The following is a 13,166-nucleotide window of genomic DNA, read 5'->3' on the forward strand; positions in this document are numbered from 1 at the left end:
TTACCAGCTTATAGCCTAAACATAATTTCTAACATAATTCACAGCTCAAGTGCTCTAATACATAGAGTACAATAATAATATTCAGATAAGGTGACTACACAGTCCCACGAAATCGACTAAAGTCATAAGTACTAAGGTGCACGCTCACACGCCCGTCACCCAGCATGTGCGTCACCTAAACTCTGATCACATAACACGAAATTCAGGGACCCATACCCTCAGAACCAAGTTTAGAAGTGTTACATACCTTAAACCGTGCAAATCTCTACTCCAATAGGCCCTTGCCTCACAATTCGGCCTCCGAACGCCTCAAATCTAGCCACAAACAATTCGATACAATAAATACGAGCTATAGGAATCAATTTTATATGAAAAAGCTAAGTTCTTAATCAAAAGTCAAAAACTCAACCCCGGACCCACGTCTCAGAATTCAAAAAATTTACAAAATCCGAACACCCATTCAACCACGAGTCCAACCATACCAAAATTACTCAATTCCGACACGAAAATGCCACTCAAATCCCCAAAATTCGGCCTAAGAAGTTTCACCATTTTCCCCAAAATGTTCCAACTCCAATAACTAATTAAAAGACAAAAATAATGACGGATTCATGTAATACAACTAAAACTGAGTTAGAATCACTTACCCCAATCAACTCCATGAAAACCCCTTAAAGAATCGCCAAAATCCGAGGTCTCTCGCTCAAAATATGAAAAATGAATTCGAACCCTCATTTTGGAAATTTAACACCGCTGCCTTGTAATTACTCTTCGCGATTGCGGAAAGTCCCTCATGATCGCGATGAACAAAACAAAGCTGGCCCCAAAAATGGCCTTCGCGAACGCGGTTCACCGATACACAGACCTACCTGATCGGGAACATGCCCACGCGATTGCGAAGAACAACTTCATGTGACCCCAAGTGCCTTACCTCCTAGTACGCGAATGCAATCCACTCTACGCGTTCGCGAAGTACAAGCTTCACTACCACCGCGATCGTGACCCTCTCTCTGCGAACGTGAAGAGGACAAAACCAACAGCCCATAAAGACCCTTCGCGATCGCGGACCTAACCTCGCGATTGCATAGAAGGAAACAAGATAAGAAAACTTCAGCAATCTTCCAAGTCAAATTCCAATCCGATAAACATCTGAATTCCACCTGAGGCCCCCGGAACCTCAACCGAACATACCAACAAGTCCTAAAACAGGATACGAACTTAGTGAAGGCCTCAAATCACATCAATAACATCAAAAACATGAATCGCGCTCAAATTCAAGCCTAATGAAAACTAATGAATTCCAACTACTATAATCGATGTCTAAACCTATCAAATCAACCTGACCACATATAGCCACAAGGCTTGTTGCGACGTGTAACCCGATCTATATATAGCCATAAGGCTTGTTGCGGTATGCAACCCGATCCACAAATCTCACTCACAGCATGGCTCTCTGACCCCAACTCAGTCATCAATCTCACCAGTCTCTTAGGCTCACCTCACTCATGCTAAGCAGCCCAAATCAATGATACCTGATGTGACAATAAATGATACCGAGAGTGAGATATGATAAGCAATGATGAATGTGACGGAGTACGTAACTGCAAATTATGCAAATAATCTCAACAACAAAAAAATGATCACTGTGGGTCCCAATATTACCAGCTTATAGCCTAAACATAATTTCTAACATAATTCACAGCTCAAGTGCTCTAATACATAGAGTACAATAATAATATTCAGATAAGGTGACTACACAGTCCCACGAAATCGACTAAAGTCATAAGTACTAAGGTGCACGCTCACACGCCCGTCACCCAGCATGTGCGTCACCTAAACTCTGATCACATAACACGAAATTCAGGGACCCATACCCTCAGAACCAAGTTTAGAAGTGTTACATACCTTAAACCGTGCAAATCTCTACTCCAATAGGCCCTTGCCTCACAATTCGGCCTCCGAACGCCTCAAATCTAGCCACAAACAATTCGATACAATAAATACGAGCTATAGGAATCAATTTTATATGAAAAAGCTAAGTTCTTAATCAAAAGTCAAAAACTCAACCCCGGACCCACGTCTCAGAATTCAAAAAATTTACAAAATCCGAACACCCATTCAACCACGAGTCCAACCATACCAAAATTACTCAATTCCGACACGAAAATGCCACTCAAATCCCCAAAATTCGGCCTAAGAAGTTTTACCATTTTCCCCAAAATGTTCCAACTCCAATAAATAATTAAATGACAAAAATAATGACGGATTCAAGTAATACAACTAAAACTGAGTTAGAATCACTTACCCCAATCAACTCCATGAAAACCCCTTAAAGAATCGCCAAAATCCGAGGTCTCTCGCTCAAAATATGAAAAATGAATTCGAACCCTCGTTTTGGAAATTTAACATTGCTGCCTTGTAATTACTGTTCGTGATCGCGGAAAGTCCCTCGCGATCGCGATGAACAAAACAAAGCTGCCCCCAAAAATGGCCTTCGCGAACGCGGTTCACCGATACACAGACCTACCTGATCGGGAACATGCCCACGTGATTGCGAAGAACAACTTCATGTGACCCCAAGTGCCTTACCTCCTATACGCGAACGCAATCCACTCTACGCGTTCGCGAAGTACAAGCTTCACTACCACCGCGATCGTGACCCTCTCTCTGCGAATGTGAAGAGGACAAAACCAACAGCCCATAAAGACCCTTCGCGATCGCGGACCTAACCTCGCGATTGCATAGAAGGAAACAAGATAAGAAAACTTTAGCAATCTTCCAAGTCAAATTCCAATCCGATAAACATCTGAATTCCACCTGAGGCCCCCGGAACCTCAACCGAACATACCAACAAGTCCTAAAACAGGATACGAACTTAGTGAAGGCCTCAAATCACATCAACAACATCAAAAACATGAATCGCGCTCAAATTCAAGCCTAATGAAAACTAATGAATTCCAACTACTATAATCGATGTCTAAACCTATCAAATCAACCCGACCACATATAGCCACAAGGCTTGTTGTGACATGTAACCCGATCTACATATAGACATAAGGCTTGTTGCGGCATGCAACCCGATCCATAAATCTCACTCACAGCATGGCTCTCCGGCCCCAACTCAGTCATCAATCTCACCAGTCTCTTGGGCTCACCTCACTCATGCTAAGCAGCCCAAATAAATGATAACCGATGTGACAATAAATGATACCGAGACTGAGATATGATAAGCAATGATGAATGTGACGGAGTAAGTAACTGCAAATCATGCAAATAATATCAACAACAAAAAAACGACCACTATCTGTCCCAATAGTACCAGCTTATAGCCTAAACATAATTTCTAACATAATTCACAGCTCAAGTGCTCTAATACATAGAGTACAATAATAATATTCAGATAAGGTGACTACACAGTCCCACGAAATCGACTAAGTCATAAGTACTACGGTGCACGCTCACATGCCCGTCACCCAGCATGTGCGTCACGTAAACTCTGATCACATAACACGAAATTCAGGGACCCATACCCTCAGAACCAAGTTTAGAAATGTTACTTACCTTAAACCGTGCAAATCTCTACTCCAATAGGCCCTTGCCTCACGATTCGGCCTCCAAACGCCTCAAATCTAGCCACAAACAATTCGATACAATAAACACGAGCTATAGGAATAAAAATTTTATGAAAAAGCTAAGTTCTTAATCAAAAGTCAAAAACTGTACCCCGGATCCTCATCTCGGAATTCAAAAAAATTTACAAAATCCGAACACCCATTCAACCACGAGTCAAACCATACCAAAATTACTCAATTCCGACACGAAAACGCCACTCAAATCCCCAACATTCGGCCTAAGAAGTTTTACCATTTTCCCCAAAATGTTCCAACTCCAATCACTAATTAAATGACAAAAATAATGATGGATTCATGTAATACAACTAAAACTGAGTTAGAATCACTTACCCCAATCAACTCCATGAAAACCCCTTAAAGAATCGCCCAAATCCGAGGTCTCTAACTCAAAATATGATAAACGGATTCGAACCCTCGTTTTGGAAATTTAACACTGCTGCCCAGTAATTACTCTTCGCAATCGCGGAAAGTCCCTCACGATCGCGATGAACAAAACAAAGCTGCCCCCAAAAATGGCCTTCGCGAACGCGGTTCACCGATACACAGACCTACCTGATCGCGAACATGCCCACGCGATCGCGAAGAAAAACTTCATGTGACCCCAAGTGCCTTACTTCCTAGTACGCGAACGTGACCCACTCTACGCGTTCGCGAAGCACAAGCTTCACTACCTCGAGCTTTTTAAATTACTACAATATTCGGGAAATCCTAGCCACTTCGATCTATTAAGAGATATAGCAAAATTGAGCACAGATTCGGAAGGAGTTCATAGTTCCATCTCACTTGAGCATTTTATCAAACACTAGGTGTGCATTAAGGTTTCAAGTTCCTCCTATGGTGGATTCTTTCATCCCACTACCTAAAGTTCACCCAAACGGGCTCAACAATCTCCCCACTACCCTAGATGGTACATACATGTAAAATAAATAACTCCCACACCCAAGAATTGCTTTACTAATTACCCAGGTTTAGTTAAATTCCGAAATTAAGGGTTAGGGTGTAGAATCTTACCTTTTGGTTAAAGACCTTGTGAGTTACCCTAGAAAAATCTTCAAGGTTTGAACAAATATTGATGAAAAAATGACTTGGAACTCCTCTTCTTACTCTAGACCACCTTCCTCTCTCTCTAAAATGTAAGTTTGAACCTTCTAAAATGACCCTTAACATTGTTTTATAAGAATGGGGTCAGGTTTATAAAATCAGAAAAATGAAGCTCCTAAACATAATCTACAGTCGCAGAGTGACCGCAGAATGGATATGCGGTCCGTAAATCAGCCGCAAAATTGACCCTCCGGAACTGGGCAAGGCTGCCCCACTCTGCGACCAGTATGCGGCCTGTAGACCTGTTCTGCGGTCGCATAATGCACCGCAGAACTTCCCACCAAAAATTTTCATGTTGGTTCTGTGGTCGATGTGCGGCCCGCGAAACGGTTTTGCGATTGCATAGTGGACTGCACAATATCAACCAAACTTGCCCATTTTTGTGCTTCACTATGCGGCCATTCTGCGGCCCGCAAAGTGATTCTGTGGCCCGCAAAGTGATTCTGCGGCCGCATAGTGGGCTGCTGAAGTGTCTTTTTCTGCCAAAAATTTTCCTTTACTCCCTAGCGCACTGTTCAACCCAAAAAGTCCATAGAAGAATCTCTACATTCGTCAACTTATAAGCCTACTTCGGCACCACGAAACCCCTAGTTTTTAGGCAGAATTTTACGGGGCCTTACAAGTATTGTGTACTTTATCCCCATTCCCTCATTTGATGTCCCCCGTATGTGAGTTTTATGTTTGGTGATTTGCGAGCATGGTTGGAATTGGATTCGCGAAGGTTATGGAGTGAATTGAGACACTTAGTCTCATTTTGGAAGCTTAAGTTGTAAGAGTTGATCAGGGTTTGCCTTTTGTGCAAACGACCCTGGATTAGTGTTTTGATGGTTCTAATAGGTTCGTATGGTAATTTTTGACTTAGGCGTATGTCTGGATTTGGATTAGGAGGTTCCTAGGATGTTTTAGCGCTCTTTGCCGAAAGTTAGCAATTGAAGGTTTTGAGGGTTCCTACGTTTAAACGGGAGTTGACTTTGATGATATCGGGGTCAGATTGTTGTTCCTAAAGTTGGAATAGGTTTGTCATTTTGAAATTGTGTGCACAGTTTGGTTATAATCCGAATTGGTTAGGCTTGAAGCGGACGCATGGTTTGAAGTTTGGAATTTGATGAACTTAAGAGAAGCTTTACTTGTGTTTTGATCATCGATTCATGGTTTTCATATTAGTCGTGGTCTTTTAAGCACTCAGACAAGTTGGATTAAGCATTGGGACATGTTGGTATGATTGGACGAGGTCCCGGGTGGATCGGGTGAGATTGAGACCACCCAGAGTATTGTTAGTGTTGCAGAAAATTCACTGGTGTAAGGTCTTTATCGCAATCGCGGAGGCATGGTCACGATCGCATAGAATATTTTGGATCTGGGGAGGTTTCTTCTTCACGTTCACGATAAGGCAGTCGCGTTCGTGGAGTGTGATCTTGAGCTATGAAGTTTCATTCTTTAGGTTCATGCCTAGTGTTTCGCATTCGCGGAGGCAGCTAGAAGTTGGGGGCCATTGGCCTGTGTGTTTGCATTGTCTTGGTCGCGTTCGTGTAGGGGCAGGCTGGTTGTGCATCGCATTCGTGAGGGCTAGTTTAGGAACGCAATGAGTTATTTTTGGGCAGTGACTTTTTGTCCTTCACGAATGCGAGGCACGTGCCACGTTTGCGAAGCGTACCCCTGGGCAAACCATTTAAGAGTTGTATTTTGGGATTTTAGCCCATTTTTCCATATTTTGAACCCTAGACTTGGAAGAGGCAATTTTGGCTTGAAGATTTTCATACAAGACTTTGGGGTAAGTGGTTTCTACACATTTTTTAATGTTATTTCAAGAATCTGCATGGATTATTAACACCCAAAATGTGGGATTTTGAGAAATATTTGGGGGGGGGGGGGGTTTCCTTACAACTTAAGAGAGTGAAAATTGGGGAATTGAAGGTCGATTTGGACTTGGATATTAAATCTAATCACATATTAGGACTCGTGGAGTTATGGGTCTACTCCTTGACTCGAGTTTTAACCATGTGGGCTCGGGTTGACTTTTGAAGATTTGATTAAAGAGTGACGCTTTATTGTTTGGGGTTGTTTCCTATGGCTTTATTTGATTTTATTGAGTTCTTTTTGGCTATATTCGAGCCGTTCGGAGTCGATTCGCATGGGAAGGCATTTTTTGAGTATTGATTTGGCTTGTTTGAGGTAAGTATCTTGCCTATCCTTGGCTTGAGGGACTAGTTGCTTGAATTGTTGATGTGTGCTACATGTTAGGGGTGGCGTGCATGCGAGGGGTCGAGCCCATGTGCACGCACTGGGTTTATTCACTTTCGGGGTAGTTTTTAGGCTATATTATGCCTTGTTTCAAATATTTTTAATTCTTGCGATCATGCTTTATATGTTGTACGACTACGTGACTTCGGGAATCATATTAGAGATCGTGTGTAGGTTAATATCCATTTCAAACATGATAACTGCTATTTTGTGGCGTATCCGCCTAATTTGAGCCGTAGTTGTACACTTAGAACATGCATACACTTTAGCATGTTATTTTATTAGTCAAGGAGTATATGATTTATTATCCATTGACTGTATACATATGTCATTGTATATGCTTTTGGTGTTCTGGACTGGTTTGACAGCACGTGAGTTATCCGTGCACGTTGAGTTAGTTGTGGCACATGAGTTGTTCGTGGGGTTATTATAGCACGTGAGTTATCCATGTAGTGTGTGGATAAGGATCCATCCCCGTAGGATCGTCATTTCATGTTTCTCCATGATGACATACAAATGGTTGTGAAAAACTAATCAGTGTTGGGTCTTTGTATATCTCATCTATATGCAAATTCCTTGGGTGTATATATGATATACTATATATCTCCTCTATATTCGGGCTCTATTCCTGTATATATGCCTTTGTATGCATATCTTTTATGTATGTTTCTTCTGTTAATGAAATGATACACAATATATATCTTCTCTCTATGTAACTAGCCTTACCATTTTACACATATCTCCTCTATATACTGAGCGGTTATCTTGTTTAATGTTCTTGCATATCTTCTCTATGTGCACCATTACCTACAGTTATGCATAGATTCTTGTATTGTTACTTCGTATTTTTATGTATTCATGGCTTGTACAAATTTCATCACGTGAGTATCATTAGTGATTCTTGCGACTACCTCTCCGAGGTTAGTCATGATACTTACAAAGTACATGGGTAGATTGTATTCGTACTACACTATGCACTTAATTATATAGATCTGGGTGTGGGGCCTAGCTGAGAGTTGTACTGGATCACTATTGAGTTGCTGAGAGATGAGGTAGAGCTGCATCCCGTTCGCAGATCTTGGCGTCTCTTTACATTTCTATTACTGTTATTAGTGTTTAGACAATACTTTTATATCATTATACTAGTACTCCTATTTTAGAGCTCATGACTCTGTATTACCAGTTTTGGGGGATTTATTGTATTAGCGTAGTCTTTATTTATGATATTTGGCTTTTAGACTTGTATTAATTCGTAATTTGTTATCTTGATTTGTTATTGTTATGCTTGGCTTGTCTTGCAAGGGGTTAGTCCATCACGACCGGATGGTGGTTTTGGGTTGTGACAAGTTGATATTGGAGCCCTAGGTTCATAGGTTCTATGGGTCATGAGGAAGTTTAGTAGATTCTTGTGGATCAGTATGAATACATTTGTATTTATCTTCAAGAGGCTACCGAATAGTTACGAAAGCTTCTCTTTCTCTCATTCCATATCATGCAGATTTGTTTGTTCTAAAATTTGAATCTTTTCTCTTCTATTCTCTCACAGATGGTGAATAAACGATCTGCCAGATCAGTTGAGCAGGCACCACTGCCTCATGTCTGGGTTGTGAAGGGCCAGGGCCGAGGTAGGGCACGCACCACAGCTAGAGCCCCAGCTAGAGCAGTAGCTGTGGAACTGCTAGTTGCTCCAGTTGAGGAGCAGGTTTTGGGTTTTTCGAGCAGGTGGGACCAACTCAAGTTCTGAAGGTACCTATTGCTACGCCTAGTCTTCAGGAGACTTTCGCTCAGATTTTGAGTGTGTATTCGAGATTGGCTCAGGCGGGTATGATACCAGTTGCACCAGCTACCTCATAGGATGGGGGAGAAGCCCAGACTCCTACCTCACGCACACCAGAGTAGTTAGCAGAGCTTATTAGACACCAGGGGTTGTGCCGGTGGAGCCAATCATTGCATCTCAAACCGAGGTTAGACCATCTTTGACTGCTGAGGAGCAGAAGAGGCTAGAGAGATATCATAGACTCCATCCTCCCCATTTTAGGGGTGAGCCTAATAAGGATGCAAAAGGTCTACTTGATTAGTGCCAATGAGTTCTATGCACTTTGGGTCTAGTGGACTCAAATGGAGTTGACTTTACTACTTTCCAGCTAACAGGGCCAGCCTACAGGTGGTGGCAGGCCTATGAGTCGGGCAGGCCAGCTGGCACAACACCACTACATGGCATCAACTCTCTTCTTAGAGAAGTTTATTCCACAAACTTGCAGAGATGAGTTGTGTAGGGAGTTTGAGCTCCTACGCTATGAGGGTATGACCGTGACTCAGTATGAGATGAGGTTCACAAAGCCGGCACATCATTCAGTGTTCTTGATCCCTACTTAGAGGGAGAGGGTTAGGAGGTTCATTGAGACCCTCAACTATGGTATCCGGTATGGGATGGCCCAAGAGGCGGAGACCGATACAACCTTTCATCAGGAATTTGAGATTGCTAGGAGCGGGTGAGGGAGAGGGGGAGTGAGAGAGAGAGAGAGAGAGAGAGAGAGAGAGAGAGAGAGAGAGAGAGAGAGAGAGAGAGAGAGAGAGAGAGAGAGAGAGAGAGAGATTCCAAGATGGCCCGTGGTTCAGGTGGTTTCAGTGATGCCTCATTTGGAGGCCAGGGACATCACAATAGAGTCCATCCTTCAGGCTCGCTCAATCAATTTAGCAGAATCATCGTGGTTCTTTAGTTAGCCATGGTTCCTACAGTGCTCCAGGACAGTCATCCTTCAGTGCACTACCAGCATAGAGTTCATATTGTGCTCCATCTACTTAGTTTTATATGGGCGGATACTCAGGTTCTCAGGGCCAGTCACAGAGTCAGCGGCTTCGACAGAGGAGAGGTTATTTTAAGTGTGGGGACTTGGGTCATCTCAATAGGGATTGTCCCAGATTTCTGAGTAGTACACCACGTCAGGGCACCCAGCCCATGGTCCCATTTCCAGCAGCTACACCACCCATATAGTCACCTAGGGGTGGACAGGCTCGTTGCTATGCATTTCCAGCCAGACCAGAGGCAGTTGCTTCATATGCCGTGACACATGTATTGTTACAATGTGCCACGGGGATGCTTCAGTGTTATTTTACCCTGGTTCTACTTATTCTTATATGTCATCATACTTTGCTCATTACATGGTGATGTCTTTTGGTTCGGCGAATGCCCCAACATCATTAATGCATTTGATGAACTGTGTGTTCCAGCCTTAATTGGACTCTTTCTTTATTGTGTTCATTGATTATATCTTGGTATATTCTTGTAGTAGGGAGGAGCACGAGAAGCATTTGAGGATTGTGCTTCAGATTTTGAGAGAGAAGAAGCTGTATGCAAATTTCTCCAAGTGTGAATTCTAGTTGGATTCAGTGGCATTCTTGGGAGATGCGGTTCAGAGTTGGCCTAGACCTTCTGGCGCTACTGAGATCATAATTTTTCTCGGTTTAGTTGGGTACTACCGTAAGTTTGTTGAGGGGTTTTCAGCAATAGCAGCTCCATTGACTAGATTGACCCAGAAGGTTGCTATATTCAGATGGTCGGACGAGTGTGAGGAGATCATTCGAAAGCTCAAGACTGCCTTGACAACGGCTCCAGTTTTGGTATAACCTTTAGGTCGGAGATGTACACAATTCATTGTGATGCTTCGTGGGCTGGTCTTGGATGTGTATTGATGCAGTATGGTAGGGAGATTACCTACGTGTCGTGTCAGTTGAAGCCTCATGAGAAGAACCATGCAGTGCATGATTTGGAGCTGGCAGCAATTATATACGGGCTCAAGAATTAGAGGCATTAGATATATGGCATGTCTTGTGAGAATTGAAGTCTCCAACATCTGCTTAAACAAAAAGATTTTAATTTGAGGCAGGGAAGATAGTTGGAGCTATTGAAGGATTATGATATCAGTATTGTCTATCATCCGAGGAAGGGTAATGTGGTGGTAGATGCCTTGAGTAGAAAGGCAGAGAGTTTGGGGAATCTGGCTTTCATTCCAACTGGGAAGAGACCTTTAGCTATAGATGTCTAGGCATTGTCCAATAGGTTGGACAAAGTGGATATTTCAGAGCTGAGCAGAGTCCTTGCGTGTGTTATATCTTGGTCGTCATTATTTGAGCGCATTAAGGCTCATCAGTATGATGATCCCCACTTGCTTGTCCTTAAGGACGCGGTGTAGCATAGTGATGCTAAGGAGGTGAATATTGGTGATAATGGGGTATTGAGGCTTCAGGGTCAGATCTGTGTTCCTAATGTGAATGGCTTGAGAGATTTGATTCTTAAGGAGGCTCATAATTAACTGTATTTTGTTCTATTTTGTTCATCCAGGTGCTACGAAGATTTATCATGATTTGAAACAACATTACTGGTGGAAAAGGGTGAAGAAAAACATTATTAGGCATGTTGCACGGTGTTTGAACTGTCAGTAGGTCAAGTATAAACATCAGAGACCCAGTGGTTTACTTCGGATGATTTATATACCAGCATGGAAGTGGGAGCGTATCACTATGGATTTTGTGGTAGGGTTGCCATGGACCTTGAGGAAGTTCGACGTTGCTTGGGTCATTATGGATCGGCTGACTAAGTCGGCGTATATAATTTTTGTCATGACTTCCTACACTTCAGAGCAGTTGGCTATGATCTATATCTAGGAGATTGTTCGCTTGCATGGTGTACCTGTTTCTATCATCTCGGATCGTGGCACTCAGTTTACATTGCACTTCTGGAGGGCTGTCCAGCGTGAGTGGGAATGCAGGTTAAGTTGAGTATAGTATTTCATCCTCAGATGGGCAGGCAGTCTATGCGGACCATTCAGATCTTGGAGCATATGTTAAGAGCCTATGTTATAGATTTCGAAGGCCAATAGGATTAGTTTCTACCATTAGCAGAGTTTTCAAATAACAACAACTACTAGTCTCACATTCAGATGGCTCTGTATGAGCATTATATTGGAGGCAATATCATTCTTCAGTTGGTTGATCTCGGTGAGACTAGATTATTGGGCACAGATTTAGTTCGATATGCTTTAGAGAAAGTGAAGTTGATTCAGGAGAGGCTTCGCACACTCAGTCCAGGCAGAAGAGTTATGCTGATAGGAAGGTTCGTGATGTGGCATTCATGGTGGGTGAGAAGGTTCTACTCAGAGTTTTGCCTATGAAGGGTGTGATGAGGTTTGGGAAGAAGGATAAGTTGAGCATAAGGTTTATTGGTCCATTCAAGGTTTTGGAGAGAGTTGGTGAGGTGGCTTATAAGCTTGCTTTGCAACCCAGCTTGTCAGGAGTTCAAATGGTGTTCCATGTTTCCATGCTTCGGAAGTACTATAAGGATCTGTCATATGTGTTTCATTTCAGCTCGGTGCACTTGGACAATGATTTGACTTATGATGAGGAGCCGTTGGCAATTTTGGATAGGCAGGTTCAAAAGCTGAGGTCAAAGGATATTTCATCGATTAAGGTTCAATGGAGAGTTCAACTGGTAGAGGAGGCAACTTGGGAGACCGAGCATGATATGCGGAGCAAATAGCCTCACCTTTTTGGCACTTTAGGTATGACTCTAAACTAGTTCAAGGATGAATGTTTTTTTAAGAGGGGGAGAATGTAACGACCCGGCCGGTTATTTTGTGTATTTTATCCCCGTTCCCCTACTTGATGTCCCCCGTATATGAATTTGATGTTTGGTGATTTTCAAGGATGGTTGGGATTGGTGTCGGGAAAGTTATTGAGTGAATTGAGACACCTAGTCTCATTTTGGAAGCTTAAGTTATAAGAGTGGGCCAAGGTTTGTCTTTTGTATAAATGACCTTGGATTCTAGTTTTGATGGTTCTAATAGGTTCGCATGGTGATGTTGGACTTAGGCGTATGTCCGTATTTTGATTTTGAGGTTCTGAGGATGTTTTGGGCCTCTTTGCCGAAAGTTGGCAATTTAAAGGTTTGGAGAGTTCCTAAATTTGACCAGAAGTTGCCTTTGATGATATCGGGCTTAGATTGTTGTTCCAGAGGTTGGAATAGTTTTGTTTTGTCATTTTGGGACTTGTGTTCAAAATTTGGTTATAATCCAGAATGGTTAGACTTGAATCGGACGCATGGTTTGAAGTTTGAAATTTGATGAACTTAAGAGAAGCTTAACTTGTGGTTTGATCATCTATTCGTGGTTTTGATGTTATTCAAGGTGTTTTGAG

The 13,166-nt window shown here is 42.5% G+C and overlaps 1 protein-coding gene across 1 annotated transcript; it reads left to right on the plus strand.

The window, feature by feature from the left end:
* The first annotated feature begins 12,153 nt into the window (after window positions 1–12,153).
* Window positions 12,154–12,510, plus strand: LOC142166406 (uncharacterized). Its single transcript, XM_075225610.1, has one exon. The coding sequence runs from the start codon at window positions 12,154–12,156 to the stop codon at window positions 12,508–12,510; it is 357 nt and encodes a 118-aa protein (XP_075081711.1).
* The last annotated feature ends 656 nt before the right edge of the window (window positions 12,511–13,166 follow it).

The sequence above is a fragment of the Nicotiana tabacum genome, chromosome 2, assembly GCF_000715075.1.
Source record: "Nicotiana tabacum cultivar K326 chromosome 2, ASM71507v2, whole genome shotgun sequence".
In the NCBI taxonomy this organism is placed as follows: Eukaryota; Viridiplantae; Streptophyta; class Magnoliopsida; order Solanales; family Solanaceae; genus Nicotiana; species Nicotiana tabacum.